This window comes from Pongo abelii, chromosome 9 (genome assembly GCF_028885655.2).
Source record: "Pongo abelii isolate AG06213 chromosome 9, NHGRI_mPonAbe1-v2.0_pri, whole genome shotgun sequence".
Classification (NCBI taxonomy): Eukaryota; Metazoa; Chordata; class Mammalia; order Primates; family Hominidae; genus Pongo; species Pongo abelii.
The window spans coordinates 46,930,375-46,948,338 of record NC_071994.2 but is presented as its reverse complement, the minus strand read 5'-3'; the positions used below and the strand labels follow the sequence as shown (position 1 = coordinate 46,948,338).

Sequence of the window (17,964 nt, the reverse complement as noted above, 5' to 3'; positions counted from 1 at the left end):
GGTCCTTAGGGTATACATATCTTCAAATTTCCTAGATATTGCCAGACTATTTTCCAAAGTGATTATACCACTTTATCTTATACCTATAGTATGTAACAGTTCTGGTTGGTATTATCCACCGTTAAAAAATGTTTCCAGTCATTTGTGTAGCAGTATCTCATTGCAGTTTTAATTTTTGTTTCTTTGATTGCTAATGAAACTGAGCACCTTTTCATGCAGTTGTTAGCCATTTGGATTTCCTTTTTCTGTGAAATATCTGTTTATGCCTTTTGCTCAGGTTTCTTTTGAGTTGTGTCTTGTTCAAGTATTCGTAGGCAATCTATATGTATATTTTGGATTTGAACTGTTGATAGGTTTTATGTAATGTGAAAGTCTTCTCTCATTCGTGTTTGCCTTTTTACCCTCTTTGTAATATCTTGATGATCTGAAATTCTCAGTTTTCATATGGCAACATTCTTATTTATAGTTGCCACTGTTTGTGAGTTGAGTAAGGAATCTGTACCTTTTCTTAGGTTATAGAGGGTATATTTTCTTGTAAATGCTTTATAATTGTGCTTTTTACACTTAGGCATTGATTTTTGTATATAGTATGAAGTGGTGGTCCAGTTTTGTTCCTTTTTTTGGTATTCTATTTAGATGACCCAGTTGTTCTGGTCCCATTCATTAATCTTTGTACTTACACTATCATTTTTATCAAGAATCAAGCATCATTATATGAGGCCTGTATAACCTTTATACTAAAACTTCACTAAGGCAGTAGAATCGAAAATCACAAGTCACTCATTCATGAATGCAAATGCAAGAATCCTAATAAAAATATTGGAAAACTAGGCCAGGCACAGTGGCTCACGCCTGTAATTCCAATACTTTGGGAGGTCAAGGTGGGTGAATTACTTTAGGCCAGGAGTTCGAGACCAGCCTGAGCAACATGGCGAAACCCTATCTCTACTAAAAATACAAAAATTAGCCCGGCATGGTTGCACATGCCTGTAATCCCAGCTGCTTGGGAGGCTGAGGCAGGAGAATTGCTTGAACCCTGGAGGCGGAGGTTGCAGTGAGCTGAGATCGTGCCACTGCACTCTAGCCTGGGTGACAGGGCAAGACTCTGTCTCAAAAAAAAAAAAAAAAAAAAGAGGAAAACTGAGCAATAAATTGGGAAGTAAAGTTTATTCTAGGAATGCAAAGTTGGTTAAATATGAGAAAATCAGAAAAATCTATTGAGAGCGTCTCAAGAGATGCAGTATAGAAGTCTGATAAAATTTAGTATCCATTCAATGTATCTATGTATTTAAAACTGTTAGCAAACTAGAGTTAGAAAGCAGTGTCCTAATATGATAAAGAACAGGGGTCCCCATTCCCCAGGCTGCGGATGAGTATCTGTGGGTGTCCTGTTAGGAACTGGACCGCACAGCAGGAGGTGAGCAGTGGGTGAGTAAACATTATCGCCTGAGCGCCGCCTCCTGTCAGATCAGTGGGGGCATTAGATTTTCACGGATTGCAGACGCTATTGTGAACTGCATATGCGAGGGATCTAGGTTGTGCATTCCTTACGAGAATCTAATACCTGATGATCTGAGGTGGCAGTTTCATCCCAAAACCATCTCCCACCCCCGGGTCCATGGAGAGATTGTCTTCCACGAAACTGGTCCCTGGTGCCAAAAAGGTTGGGGACTGCTGATACAGAATATCTATAAAAACAAAACCTACAACCAGTATTGTGATGAAGCATTGAAAGCATTCTCTTTAAGTTCAGGAACAGGACAAGGATACCTTTCATCACCTCTTCTATCCAACACTATAAAGGAGATCCTAGCCAATGCACTAATATGATAAAAAGAGAAATATAAGATTGGATATGAAAAAACAAAACTGTTTTTATGTTTATGTATGTTTATGAGTACAGACATTAGAAAGAAGCTATAAACAAATTACGGTAAAAGTATCAAGATGCTGAATACATAATTAATCAGAATTTATTATTATTTTTTGTTTGTTTGTTTGAGACAGGGTCTTACTTTGTCATCCAGGCTGGAGTGCAGTGGCAAAATCATGTCTCACTTCAGCCTTGACCTCCCAGGCCCAAGTGATCCTCCCACCTTGCCTCTCGAGTAGCCGGGACCACAGGCGCACGCCACCATGCCTGGCTAGTTTGTTTATTTTTTGTAGAGACAGGTTCTTCCTATGTTGCCTAGGCTGGTCTTGAACTCCTGGGCTCAAGCAATCCTCCCGTCTTGGCCTCTCAAGATGCTGGTATTATAAGCATGAGTCACCACTCCTGGCCTATTGTTAATATTTTTAACCTCCTCCCAGACAATGCAAGGACATTAAGTCACTTTAAATGGAAAATTCACCCTGGGGATTAACATCCCCCAATAAATGTTGGCTGAGAATCATGGGTCAGCTGTTTTAATTTCTTCCTCCCCACCACCTTCTGACCTTGATCATTATCTCCTTGCCATATATTTCTCAGGTATCTTTTGTTTTATTGTTTTCTGCAATCACTTATGCAAAAAATAAGTCTCCAAAAACCCTTAGTGACCACCAGGATTCGAACTGTCCTCTACAAAGCTTGTTAATAATTTCTTCGTAGAACCCTCATCTAATTTCTCTTTTTTACGTCATTTTTCAAAAACCATTGAGTCCTTCTTAATGAGCTGGTTATTTTTTCCCTTGTCCTTTCTTTCCTCTTGTTGATTTTCCTTTTCCTTTTTATGTTAAAAACATCATGTGGGCCCCACGCTTGTTAACTGAGCCAGTCAATCAGATAGTGCCTCTTGAATATTCTCTTGGCCTCCTAATGGTAAGATTACATAAAGTACTCGAGAATGGGGAGTTGCTAATTTCTACATATTGTCACCTGTGTCCATAGCAGTAAATTCTATTGTTATCATAAAGCCTATCTAAGTTCAGTTGCACTCCTAGCATGCCTACTCCTTCAGAAGGACTGTTTGCTTTATATGTGGGGAAGAGAGTATGGCAGTAACCCCTCTTGGGGTAGGTATGCTGCAATCCTGCTTTTACTCACTGTAGCAGATTAGTTGTCATACCACCTGGAAGAATCTCTTCACAGCCACTTGGGGATCAATCATCAAGCCAGTTATCCCTTCTACTCAGTAGTATGTAAAGTAAGTGATGTGTTTCCCTGATTGTTAATTCTGAGAATTTATGCCAGTAGTAAATGTTGAGAGTTTATGCCAATAGTGAATCACCAGGCTTTTCTTGTGTTTCTTTGTAAAACAGTTTCTTTTGTTTTTTACTGAATACTCTCAGAACATAGTAGTCCCCGAAACTTGTCCTCTGTCTGCATTGTCTTTGTGACAACTCATAGTTTTAAGTTCATTACTTTCCTATTGAATACTTCATTTTTCCAGGTAGACGTAAAAGCATAAGAAGGTCTTTCAGTGAGAGGAAAAACTCTCTCTCGCCGCCATTTCCTCTTTAAAAGGACTGACATTTATTAGAAACTAGCAATAGCCAGAGAATGGGATTTTTCACAATCTTCCCCTCTGCGTACTATTCCCTACCAGTCCACTAGCTAGTTCTCTAAATCTTGCCATTTCCTACCAAGGCTAGGATTCAATCCTCTGCCAGTTTTTTTTTTTTTTTTAATTCCTTCCTTTTTCTGACTAAAAAAAATTCCTTAGCCTTTGTGATTCATGGGTCTGCAAGAGAGTCCTGCACACAGCACCATCCTGAGCTAACATAGTGTCAAGTCAGACACACGTGAACCTAATTACCCAATATTACCAAGAGAGATTACCCAGTTTTAAACTTTATTAATAATTTCAAAGGTACAGGCAATCAGGAGACTCAGAAGAAGTAGGGATCAACCTGGCCCATAGAGCAAGGCTTCTTACTGTGTGAATTGATAACCCATCCACCCCGTTTGAAGACCTTTTCTACTCTGGGCCAGAGATTGTGTAGCTCATATAGGGAAGGCAGGACTGAAGCAGCTGCTTTTAATTTCCCAAATCTCTTAGTCTGGACTTCCTGATTCCCTGTATTTTAAAAATTATTTGTAAAGCTTGACACTGAGTAAGATCTCTGGTTCATGTGAATTAGATTTGACACTCTGATCTTATGTATTCATTCATCCACGTATGTCCATTCGCTTCTCTCATTTCTTCCTTTTTCCCTGACCATCTAGGACCAGTTTTCTTCTTCTTGAACTAATTTTTTAATATTTCCTTCATTGTACATTTATGTCAGTAGCCAAAGAGATTGTTGTTTGTTGGTCTGAAATGTATTTTGCCTATAATTCTGGGAGATACTTTTCTCTACATATAGAATTCTACATTGGCAGTAATATTGTTGCACAGGAGTTGGTAAACCTCAGTCCATGGGCCAGCTACCTGTTTTTGTAAGTAAAGCTGGAACACGGCTGGGGCTTTTTGTTTACATATTGTCTGTTGCCTCTTTCACACAGCAATAGCAGTTAAATAGTTGCAACAGAGATCATATGTCCTGCAAGTCTAAAATATTTTTACTTTGGCAGTTTAAGAAAAGGTTTGCGTAGTTCATTGGTGATATTCTACTATCTATGGCTTTCATCATTGCTATTAAGTCACGTGTCAGAACAATTGTTATTCCATTGAAGATAATTTGCATTTGTTAATTTTTTTCTCTGATTTTTTTAAGTATTAAAGATTTTTAAAAATTTAGTCTTGAGATTCATTGGATTACTTTTGTCTGTGGCTTAATGCTTTTTATCAGTTCCAAAAAATTCTCTTGATCCTGGGAGTTTGAGGTTGCAGTGAGCCATGATCACACAACTGCACCCCAGCCTGAGTGATAGAGTGAGATTCTCTCTTAAAAAAAAAAAAAAAAAAAAAAGGCCAGGCACGGTGGCTCACGCCTGTAAACCCAGCACTTTGGGAGGCCGAGGTAGGTGGATCACGAGGTTAGGAGATCGAGACCATCCTGGCTAACACGATGAAACCCCATCTCTACTAAAAATACAAAAAATTAGCTGGGCATGGTGGCGGGCACCTGTAGTCCCAGCTACTCAGGAGGCTGAGGCAGGAGAATGGCATAAACCTGGGAGGCGGAGTTTACAGTGAGCCGAGATTGCTCCACTGTACTCCAGCCTGGGCAACAATGTGAGACTCCATCTCAAAAAAAAAAAAAAAAATTGGTATGGGAGTGCAAATGATCAAGAATAGCCAGAAGGATTTTTAAAAAGAATAAACTTTAAGGAGGTACGCTATCAAATTTCTTGGCTGAATTTAAAGCTATAGTAATCAAGGAAGTGTTGTATTGGCATAAGGATACACATCTAAATTTGGGGGCAGAATTGAAAGTCCAGAAATAAATCCACACATACATGGTTGTTTGTGACAAAGATACCAAAGTAATTCCGTAAGTTAGTGATAGTTTTCCCAACAACGTGGAAACTGTCACTGTTGATAGTCTGTCCAACAAAGTTTTTTCAACACTGTATCAGTAGTTATTGATATGGGGGAAAAATGAACAAGATACATATGGGAAAATTAAATGAAAACTGAAAACATTTTAGGAGAAAACATAGGTGAATTATTTGGTGTAGGCAAAGATTACTTAGATATGTCACCAAAAGCATGAACCATAAAAGAAAAAAATGGTAAGTTGGTCTTTATCAAAGTTAAAAACTTTAGCTCTTCAAAACATACCATTTAAAAAATTAAGAACCAAGCCACAGTATGGCAGAATTACTCACTGTACATAAATCTGACAGAATTTGTATCCAGAATATGTAAAGAACTCTTAGAATTCAGTAATAAGAATACAACTGGGCTAAGTGTGGTGGCTGATGCCTGTAATCCCAGCACTTTGGGAGGCTGAGGTAGGTGGATTGTTTGAGCCCAGGAGTTTGAGACCAGCCACAACATAGAGAAACCCCATCCCTACAAAGAACACAAATATTAGCCAGGCATGGTGTCACGCACCTGTAGTCCCAGCTACTCAGGAGTCTGAGGTGAGAGGATCACTTGAGCTTGAGAGAGGTTGAGGCTACAGTGAGCTGTGATTGCACCACTGCATTCTAACCTGGGCAACAGAGTGAGACCCTGTCTTTAAAAAAAAAAAAAGAAAGAATACAACTGACCTGATGTTTTAAATGGGCAAAAGATTCGAACAAAAGAAGACATTGGAATATGGCAAGCAAGCCTAGAAAAAATGCTTGATCATTAGGAAAATGCACTTTATAACTACAATGAATTCTTTCTACACAGTGAAAATCTCGAAGATCAACAATAGTGAGTATTAACAAGGATGTGAAGCAACAGGAATGCACGTGTATTACTGCTGGAAATGTCAAATTGTTTATATGCTTTGTAAAACAAGTTGGCAGTTTATTTAAAAAGTTAGGTATACACTACCATTTGATGGAGCAATTCTGCTTATACACAGATGTTTATACCAGCTTTATTCATTATGGTCCAAAGCTAGAAGCAATCCAGAATTACATACACAGGTAAATGTATAAACAAAATTGTGATTTATCCATGTGGTGGAATACTACTCAGCAGTAGCAAGGAACAAACTACTGATATACACAAAAGCATACGTGAAACTAAAAATGTATCATGCTTATCGGAGGAAGCCAGGCACAAAAAGAATCAGCACGATTCTGTTAGTATGAAACTCTATAAAATGCAACTCTAATGTATAATGAAAGAAAGAAAATCAGTGGTTGCTTGTGGATGGGGAGATTTTCTGGGAATGGGCACTAATCTTTGGGGGAAGAGGAAATGTTCTATATATTGATTGTGATGGTCAACAAAGTATCTGTTTTTCAGAATTTAACAAAATTACCCTAAAATGAATGCATTGAATTGTTTGTAAATAATACCCAATGAAGTTAAGGGGGGACAATTTCTTCTTTGATGCAGGAAAAAAATCCTCTATAGTTAATGTACATTCTGAGAATTGAGAATTTATTAATCAGATGTAAACTTAACCAGCAGCTTACATTCACCTTTGTGAAAATAACTGTTGTTTCATATTATAAAAGAAGGGGAAATATTGCTAATCTTATGATCAAGTGTATAAGAACATCTAATGAATGCCACTGGTCAAGGTTAATTTTTGATAGTGATAGGATTTCAGGTTTTATATAACACTTAATGTTTTGTTGATGATAGTGTCATTATTGTTTATAGATACATGTATAGCTTTCACAAGTATTTGATCCTCTTAACAGCCTGTGAAGTAAATAGGGTCAGTATTATTCTCTTTTACACAGGAGTAGCACAGGCTCAACGAAATTACTTAAAAATTTGGTGAAGATCACATAGCTGACAAATGCTAGAGAATCTGGGGGTTAGAGTAGGGGCTTGGGGCTTCAAATTCTCTCACCCCTGTGACAGACACACCACTTCCCTTTAAACCATACTTTTATATGTCTTATATGTCTGTCTTCACCACTGTGTTGTTGTTTGTTTTAAAGACATGTAACTTCATTGACATGTTATTCTTGATAAAATTTGGATCTTTTCAAACTCAGATTTTAAATATTGGTTCACTGTATTGCCGTATTAACCAGAAACATCTTTGGGCATTCATGGAATAACCATAAAATAATTATAATGTCCAAAGAACAACTAAACTTTGATTGAAATACTTTTTTGTCCCACAAAACTATACGAGTTGTTGGCAAAAAATTATGTAATTTAACTAGCTTTCAGAATCTGTTTAACCTACTAATCTAATTCATTATGATAATTTTCAGACTAAATAAACTTGAAGATACTATTACACTAATTAAAGGAAAGATTGAAGAAGTTCATCTTCCTGTAGAAAAAGTAGATGTTATCATATCTGAGTGGATGGTGAGTGTTTACAGAAAAAAACTGCTTTCATTGGTAAAATGAAAAAACTTTTTTAAAGTAATGAATAAGAGAATAATTTTCATGAATTTAATTATATTTCATACATGGCAGAATGGTGACATTATTTTTTAAATAGCTATATTAGATACTATAATGTGTAATTTAAAAAAATAGCTACAGTCTTCTTACTGTGGTTTATTCTGAAATGGCCCTTATTTATTGGCTATTCATAATCTTTAAAAAGTGATAAATTATCTTTTTTATCTTAAAAATCCTAATAAATTATTTTCCTACTTTCTAAGTTTTAGATACCTAAGTGTTTGCCTGAAAGCCTCCAGGGACTAACAAGAACTTATTAGGACTGTTTCATCAAAATTAACATGATATTGCCACCATTATCATACTGAATGTCCTATCTTTCTAATCTGTTGGGCCATGTAATCAATGTCCATTATCACATAAAATAGAATTTATTGCTGTTATTGAAATATTAAAAGAAAGGTATGTTACATCGCTTTATAATTTGCTGTTGAAGTCTTGAGTCAAGACAGAATATTTATTTTTAAATATATGGAAAATAAAATTAATGGAGGCTGGGAATGGTGGCTCACACCTGTAATCCCAGCACTTTGGGAGGCTGAGGCAGGTGGATCACCTGAGGTCAGGAATTTGAGGCAGGTGGATCACCTGAGGTCAGGAGTTTGGCCAACATGATGAAACCCCATCTCTACTAAAAATACAAAAATTAGCCGGGTGTGGTGGCAGGCATCTGTAATCCCAGCTACTTGGGAGGCTGAGGCAGGAGAATGGCTTGAACCCAGGAGGTAGAGGTTGCAGTGAGCCAAGATCACGCCACTGCACTCCAACCTGGGTGACAGAGCAAGACTCCACCTCGAAAAAAAAAATGTATTTGACAGCTGATTTGACTTACTGATATGTCAGTTTGACAGAAATAAACTGGATAGTATTTCTAATAAAGATTTTTAAATTATTTTGAAATAATTTTTTTCCTTAAAGTTCTATTTGGTATATTTTCATAAAATTTATCAAAAAATTTTGAAAACAATGAGTTTTGCTTTATAATTTTTTATAAATTTTGAATAAACATAGTTATAATCCTAGTGAAATAGATGTTTCAAGGAACTTTTGGAATATTCAGATTTAATGTAGTAGTGTAGGGAGTTCCAGTCTAGAGCTGATGACAGTCATAGCTGTTGACAGTTACTGTTTTGTATGTGAAACAGTATGTTGATTTTTTTTTATGCTAAGATTGGCCTTAAACAACCTTTAGTCACAATATCAATATTCTCACACCAAAGAATTTGTATTAGCACTCTGATTTCTCATGAATTGAAAGAGTAGATATGAATTAAAAAATGTAACATTTCTTTAAAGACTATGAAAAGATGCTTCGGAGAAAGCACATTTGGCGCATATACTTGACAAGAATTTTAAATAGTTTATGCTGTATATTTTACTCTTCTTAGAAAATGCATCTTTTAAATTACTCCAAAATAGACTTTATAGGCAAACCAAAAGAAAGACTTGTCCAAACTTCCTGTTACCTCAGTTGAACATTATTATATATCTGATTACAATAACTAATGGGATAGTTCTTGCTCTGCCTAGCAGAATTATACTTCTGGATATTGATGTTCGAGGATTTTTCACTTCCAAATCTGAAAGATGATCTAGAATTATTAATATGCAATTGATATCTTAGAGGCAGCTGGTTTAATAACTGCAGTTAGCTGGATTGAATGAATTCATGAGATTGTCTTTATGATGTGAACTTTATTGAAAGTTGTACTGGAATCCATTTTGTACCCTTCTGCTTTCTTCTGTACCAAGGAAGGCTAACCCTGCAGGCTGCCTTTACCAAGCTCCAATGATGGCTAACTTCTACTGAGTTTGGGGAACCCAATGGGAAACACTAGAAACACTAAATCTCCCAAGATTTAAGAAAGGGAGAAGCTAGGGCATTTTTTCCCTTCTTACTTTATCTCTAGTGTGTTGCTGGCAAAAGCTGTTTCTTTTGTGGTTCCACTTTCCACCGGACAGGCATGCTGAAATTCCAGCATCCACTGTGCAACCCCAGCCCTGGGTTCTTGTAGCAGTAGCCTAGGAATGCTAGTTACTTCTGGGCATTATCAGGTCTGGTTGTCTCACTCTCTTGATGACTGCTCATATCTTTTATCCTCTGTATAAGTGACTTTTGATATTAATTTTCCTCTATTTTAAATAGCTTTTGTGGTTTCTCTTTTCCTAGTTTGTAGTTGTAACTCAGCAGTCCCCAGACTTCTTGGCACCAGGGTCCAGTTTCATGGAAGACAGTTTTCTCATGGATTGGGGGATGGGGATGGGATGGTTTCAGGATAAAACTGTTCCACCTCACATCATTAGATTCTCATCAGTAGCATACAGTCTAGATCCCTCACTTGGGCAGTTCACAATAGGGTTCATGCTCCTATGAGAATCTAGTGCCACTGCTGATCTGACAGGAGGCAGAGCTCAGGTGGTAATGCTGGCCTGCCACTCATCTCTTGCTGTGTAGTCCAGTTCCTAACAGGCCATGGACCAGTACCCATCCCTGGCTTGGGGGTTGGGGACCCTTGCTCTAACTGAAATAAAGAACACCTTTCACTTCAGAGCGTTGGTCGGGTAAGACCTCTCTCTTCATCAGGAAGGCAGTCACTGGAGTCACTGGAGCCTGAGATGAAAGGAGCCAGTTGTTTGGAAGCCAAGGTTCTTCGAAGCCAGTAATGAAAAACAAATCAGTGTATCCAGGAAGGGATAACTAAGAACTTTTCTTCTTCCTCACCACAAAGGTGTTACTTAAGCATTTGCATTATCTCACTGTCTGCCTTTCCTTGTTTTAAGTGAGTTGAAGTCTAGCAACTGTTTTAAGTGCTCTAGGTGGGGCATTGGACACTAAACTTATGGCAGTTATTCTATGGCAGTCAGCTCTGGATGGCCTTATTTCTCTAGTGAAATTTGCACTTAAGTGTAAGAAGGCTTGTGCTAAATTATTTTCAATCATCTTTGTGGATTGGAAATATCATTTATGGCATATTCTAAATCCTAGAAGTCCCTAACTTTATTTGGTACTTTCATTAGGATTTTTGATTTGAGAAGCTGGAAAACATCAATTACATAATTAAACAAAGGGCAGGTATGCTTTCTAAACTTTATTCTCCATGTTTCAGGCACATTGGCTGAAACAGTAGGCAAATGGTAAACAACTATTTTAAATCTGTAGCCACATTTTCATGAACCAGCATTTTAAACTTAAATTGCACAGACTCCTGTCTTTATTTTGTTTTTTACTTACAACATAATAAGGATGCAAAAATCTAGAATGAGCCATGGTTAAGCATTTTTTTTTACTTACAACATAATAAGGATGCAAAAATCTAGAATGAACCATGGTTAAGCATTTTTTTTACTTACAACATAATAAGGATGCAAAAATCTAGAATGAACCATGGTTAAGCATTTTTTTTCTCTTTTTACAAGTATTTTCAACAAGGAAAGACAAAAATGGAATATACCCTCCAGAATTGGGCACAGATGTTTAATGGATGTGTAATCCAGTAGAGCAATGTAGAAATCATATATTGCAGAGATGTACATCTGTTTTCTTCTACTGTGGTCCACTATTTCCATGGCTTAATCTAAATATGTTTCTAGTCTGCACCTGTTCATGAATTTTTGTCTTTATTTTGGAAGGTTTTTCTAGATAAGAATGTAATTTTAAAAGCTAAATTATTGCTGTTAGCATGTTATTTAATAAACGATCACTTGGCTTTCATTAACAAATTTCCAGTTTTAGGCTTGCCTTTAATTTTATATTTTCATTTTTGTTTTTATTTAAGAGAAGTTTTCTTTTTATTTTATATATTTAAGGTGTACAACATGATGTTTTGATTTACACAGTGAGATTATTACTGCTGTCAAATTAACATGTCTGTCATCTCACATACTTACCTGTCTTTGTGTATGTAATAAGAGCACCTAAAATCTATTCTCTTAGGAAATTTTTTATATACAATACAATATTACTAACTGTAGTCCTCATGCTCTACATTTTCATTTTTATCAGATGGAATTTCTGTTTGACAAAATTGTCTCAGTTAAATGTGAACAGTTTAATTCCTGGAAGATGTTAATACCTATGTCTTTGTGTATGTGTCCTCATTTTTTACATTTTAGTCTACCAATAGAAGTTCTTGTTTTGAGAGCTGTTCTTTATTGCTTCTTATTTCTGCCTGCTTAATAAAACTGTTTAAAGTAAGCATCCCTAATTCTGACTCAGTAAGCCAAATTGACTCATTTGGTGTTGCTATATTTCCTCTATGTTTTCAGCATAACTTTGCAAACACATAGACTAAGTCCACGAGGCTTAGCATTAGTAAATAATGACGGAATGTGAATTGTAAAATTGTAAGAGAACGTTCCCAGACAGAAATTCGCTGGCCTCAGACATTTATAATTTTATGTACAACACATGAAGGCATGGAGATAGTATATGACAGGGTTAAGAATGTTGCTCCAGAGGGAAACTACCTCCATTCTTGGGCATGTTACCGCTCTGTGCCTCAGTTTCCTTCTCTATAAAATGAAAATAACAGTATTACCTACTTCATAAGGTTTTTTGTGAGGGTTAAATGAGTTAATACATGCAAATTTTTTAGAACAGTTTCTGGCACATAAGATCTCAATAATTTAGCTATTCAGTTTTGAAAGTTATACAAACTTTTAAGTACTCTGTAACTCATGAGCGAGCTACTACGCTAGCTAATTCAATAAAAGTTGAAAATTATCATATACATGAAATAAAGAATATTAATTCTTGGAGGAAGAACATTCTTAGGGCTTCTCCCTTGCTTACAGCCCTTTGTAAAAGCGGAAGACTTTCTCTTTCCATGTCTAGCATTTACTAATTGACTGTCTGTGGTTGGTGTGCAGAAATATGAAAGTAAGCTGATGGATGTGAGTTATTGGGATTTGGGGTATTCTTGGTATTTTTCTTAACGTTAGTTGAATCAAAATGTACTTTACGTATATTTCAAGCATAATTCTCAGTTTGCTGCCTTGGAAACAATTTTTAGGCAGTGCTGACAATGCCTAATAATTTTAGATAAAATATAAAATTCCCATTCCACAGTACTATTTTCTAGTACTGTTAAGTATTAACAGAGAGATATTTATAGTAGTTGAACAATGAAAGAAAAATTGTGGTTCATATTTTTTCATAGATATGCTAACATCTGAATCAAGAATAAAATGAAAGCAAAGAAAATAGAAATGTAATTAATAGGTCCCTTGTGTATAATTATTTTGGTCTTATAATCTATACTTTTGTTCTTGTCTATGCTCTTAACCACTTCCTAGCCTTTCTTTTATTCAATCTTCAGTAAGTTACAAAGTATTCTAATCATGAATATTAAAAGGTTAAGTTATTCAGGAACATGAATTAACTGCCCTTACAAACATTTTTCAGGTAATCCCTCAGAGAACACAAAATACTTGTTAATTTTTATTTTAAACTCTAAAATTGTATAACAACTTAAAAATATTTTATCAGTAATACTGTTTACTTCTACCTGGGAGTAAAAGTAAACCCTTCAAATTTGCACAGCTTACATTTATAGGCACATACACATTTATTATAAATACAAATTGTCTCCTGTAAACTGTATATTGTGTATATATGCTACATTTTTTTTTTGTCCATTCAACTCTTAATAGACACTTAGGTTGATTCTATATCTTGGCTATTGTGAATAGTGCTGTTATAAACGTGGGAGTACAGACACTTCTTTGACATACTGTTTTCCTTTCCTTTGAATATGTATACCCGGTAGTGTGATTGCAGGATCGTATAGTAGTTGTATTTTTAGTTTTTTGAGGAACCTCTATACTCTTTTTCATAATGGCTATACTAATTTATATTCTTACCAACAGTGTATAAGAATTCTCCTTCTCTGCATCCTTGCATCCTTATTTTGTCTTTTTGATAACAGCCTTTCTAACTGGCATGAAATAATATCACATTATAATTTGTTTGCATTTTCCTGATGATTAGTAATGTTGAGCATTTTTTAATATACCTGCTGGCCTTTTATATGTCTTCTTTTGAGAGATGTCTATTCAGTTTATTTGCCCATTTTTGATCAGATTATTTGGGTTTTTGCTGTTGAGTTCTTTATATATTCTGGATATTAATCTCTTACTGTCTAAATAATTTGCAAATATTTTCTCCCATTCTGCAGATTGTCTCTTTACTCTGTTGTTTTCTTTGCTGTGCAGAAACTTTATTTACTTTTTTAGTGGCTTTTTTTTTTCTTTCAGATCTGGGAGTACATATACAGGTTTGTTATTTAGGTAATAACTTGTGCCGTGGGGGTTTGTTGTACAAATTATTTCATCACCTAGGTACTAAGCCTAGTACCCAATAATTATTTTTTTTTACTCATCTCTCTTCTCCCAACCTCTACCCTCAAGTAGGCACCAGTGTCTGTTGTTCCCTTCTTGTATTCGTGAGTTCTCATCATTTAGCTCCCACTTATAAGTGAGAACGTGGTATTTGGTTTTCTGTTCCTGCATTAGTTTGCTAAAGATAATGGCCTCCAGCTCCATCCATGTTCCCACAAAAGACGTGATCTCGTTCTTTTTTATGGCTGCATAGTATTCTATGGCATATCTGTGACACCATTTTCTTTATCCACTCTGTCACTGATGGGCATTTAGGTTGATTCCAATTCCGTATCTTTGCTATTGTGAATAATGCTGCAATGAACATTCACGTGCATCTTGCTCTTTATGGTAGAATGATTTTTATTTCTCTGGTTATATACCCAGTAATGGAATTGTTGGGTCAAGTGGTAGTTCTGTTTTGTTTTGTTTTTGTTTTTTTTTTAAGATAGGGTCTCACTCTGTCTCCCAGGCTGGAGTGCAGTGGTGCAATCTTGTCTCCCTGCAACCTCCACCCGCCAGGTTCAAGGAATTCTCCAATCTTGGCCTCCCGAGTAGCTGGGACTACAGACGTGCACCGCCGTGCTGGCTAATTTTTGTATTTTTGGTAGAGATGAGGTTTCACCATGTTGGCCAGGCTGGTCTTGAACTGCTGACTTAAAGTGATCTGCCCACCTCAGCTTCCCAAAGTGCTGGGATTATAGGCGTGCACCACCACACCTGGCCTGGTAGTTCTGTTTTTAGCTCTTTGAGGAATCACCATACTGCTTTCCACAATGTTTGACCTAATTTACACTCAGACAGTGTTTAAGTGTTCCCTTTTCGCCTCAATCTTGCCAGCACCATTATTTTTTGACTTTTTAATAATAGCCATTCTGACTGGTGTGAGATGGTATCTCATTGTAATTTTGATGTTCATTTCTCTAATGATCAGTGATATTGAGCTTTTCTTCATATGCTTGTTGGCCACATGCATGTCCTCTTTAGAAAAGTGTCTCTTCATGTCCTTTGCCTACCTTTTAATGGGGTTGTTTGCTTTTTGTATAAATTTGTTTAAATTCCTTATAGATGCTGGTTATTAGACCTTTGTCAGATGCATAGTTTGCAAATATTTTCTTGCATTCTAAGGGTTGTCTGTTTACTCTGTTGGTTTCTTTTGCTGTGCAGAAGCTCTTTAGTTTAATTAAACCCTTTAGTTTAAACTCTTTAGTTTAATTGACAATTAAAAAACTGTCAATTTTTGCTTTTGTTGCAGTTGCTTTTGGCATCTTTGTCATGAAATCTTTGCCTGTTCCTATGTCCAGGATGGTATTGCCTGGGTTGTCTTTCGGGGTTTTTATAGTTTTGGGTTTTACATTTAAGTCTTTAGTCCATCTTGAGTTGAAAGGAAGGGGTCTAATTTCAGTCTTCTGCATATGGCTAGGCAGTTACCCCAGCACCATTTAGTGAATAGGGAGTCCTTTCCTCATTGCTTGTTTTTGTCAGCTTTGTTGAAAATTAGATTGTGATCTTCAATCTGATTGAAGGTTGTGGGTGTGTGGCTTTATTTCTGGGCCCACTGTTCTGTTCCATTGGTCTATGTGTCTGTTTTTGTACAAGTACTGTGCTGTTTTTATTACTGTAGCCCTGTGGTATAGTTTGAAGTTGGGAAACGTGAAACCTCCAGTTTTGTTCTATTTGCTTAGGATTGCCTTGGTTATTTGGGCCGTTTTTTGGTTCCATATGAATTTTAAAATAGTTTTTCCTAGTTCTGTGACGAATGTCATTGGTAGTTTGATAGGAATAACATTGAATCTATACATTGCTTTGGGCAGTGTGACCATTTTAATGATATTGATCCTTCTACTCATCTGCATGGGATTTTTTTGTAAAAGCTATTTAATTTGGTATAATCCCATTTGTCTATTTTTGCTTTTGTTGTTTGTGCTTTTGACATCATCTCCACAAAATCTTTGCCCAGACCAATGTCCTGAAGCGTTTCTCCTATGTTTTCTTCTATTAGTTTAATAATTTAAAGTCTTACATTTAAATATTTAATCCATTTTTAGTTGATTTTTTAAAAAATTTCTTTATTTTCTGTCACCCAGGCTGGAATGCAGTGGCACCATCTTAGCTCACCGCAACCTCTGCCTCCTGGGCTCAAGCAATCCTTCCACCCCAGTCTCCTGAGGAGCTGGGACTACCGGTGTGCGCCACTATACCCAGCTAATTTTTGTGTTTTTAGTAGAGATGGGGTTTTGCCATATTGCCCAGGATGGTCTTGAACTCCTGGGCTCTAGCCAGCCACCCACCTCAGCCTCCCAAAGTACTAGAATTACCATGCTCAGACCATTTTTAGTTGATTTTTGTATATGGTAGGAGATAGGGATCTAGTTTGATTTTTTTTTTTGTTTGCATATGGATTTCCATTTTTCTTAACAATTGAAGAGACTGTCCCTTCTCCAATGAATGTTTTTGGTACCTTTGCCAAAAATCGGTTGGCTGTAAATGTATAGATTTATTTCTGGGTTCTCTATTCTGTTATTTTGGTCTATGTGTCTGCTTTTATGCCAATATCATGCTGTTTTGGTTACTATAGCTTGTTGACATCAGGAATTGTGATGCCTCCAGCTTTGCTGTTTTTGCTGAGGATCACTTTGGCTATTCAGGATCTTCTGTGGTTTCATGCAAGTTTTAGGGTTGTTTATTTCTACGAAGAATGTCATTGGTATTTTGATAGGAATTACACTGAATCTGTAAATCACTTTGGCCAGTATGGTTATTTCAACAGTATTAATTCTTCCAATTCATAAGCGTGGGATCACTTTCCATTTTGGGGGTGTTCTCTTCAATTTCTTTCATCAGTATTTTGTAGTTTTCATTGCAGAGATCTTTCAACTCTTTGTTTAAACTTATTCCTAAGTATTTTATTTTACTGTAGTTATATAAATGGGATTGCTTTCTTGATTTATTACTTCCCCTGGGTATAGAAATGCTGCTGATTTTTGTATATTGATTTTGTATCATTCAGCTTTATTGAATGTGTTTGTCAGTTCTAAGAGGTTTTTAGATTTTCTGTATAAGATCATGTTGTCTTCAAACAGGAACAATTTGTCTCCCTTCTTTCCAATTTGGATGTCCTTTATTTCTTTCTCTTGCCTTATTGCCCTGGCTAGTATTATGTTGAATAAAAGTGGTGAAAGTGGACATCTTCGTCTTATTCCATATCTAAGAGGAAATGGTTTGAACTTGTCCCCATTCAGTATGTTGTTGGTTGTGGGTTTGTCATTAATGGCCTTTATTGTGTTGAGGTACGTTCCTTCTATGCCTAACTTGTTGAGAGTATTTATCATGAAGGGATGTTGAATTTTATCAGATGCTTCTCTGTGTCTTTTGAGATGATCATACGGCTTTTGTCCTTCATTTTGTTGAAGTATCATGTTTATTGACTTGTGTACATTTTGTCATCCTTGCATATCTGGGATGAATCCCACTTGATCATGGCAAGTGATCTTCTGATGTGCCACAAGATTTAGTTTGCTTGTATTTTGTTAAGGACTTTTACATCTGTGTTCATCTGGGATATTGGCCTGCAGTTTGTTTTTTTTGTAGTGTCTTTAACTGATTTTGTTATCTATGTAATGCTAACCTCATAGAATGAGTTTGGAAGAAATCCCCCCTCTTGATTTTCTGGAAGAGT

At 36.3% G+C, this 17,964-nt stretch overlaps 1 protein-coding gene across 6 annotated transcripts in view; it reads left to right on the top strand.

Moving 5' to 3' along the window:
* The window catches only part of LOC100435555 (protein arginine N-methyltransferase 3), a 127,634-nt gene that overhangs the window by 37,218 nt on the left and 72,452 nt on the right, over nucleotides 1–17,964 (top strand). For all 6 annotated transcript variants that reach the window (XM_054524578.2, XM_054524583.2, XM_054524584.2 and 3 more), the window contains one exon: nucleotides 7,709–7,808. In XM_054524578.2, coding sequence (XP_054380553.1) covers nucleotides 7,709–7,808 — 100 coding nt within the window. The remainder of the gene's footprint in view (nucleotides 1–7,708; nucleotides 7,809–17,964) is intronic.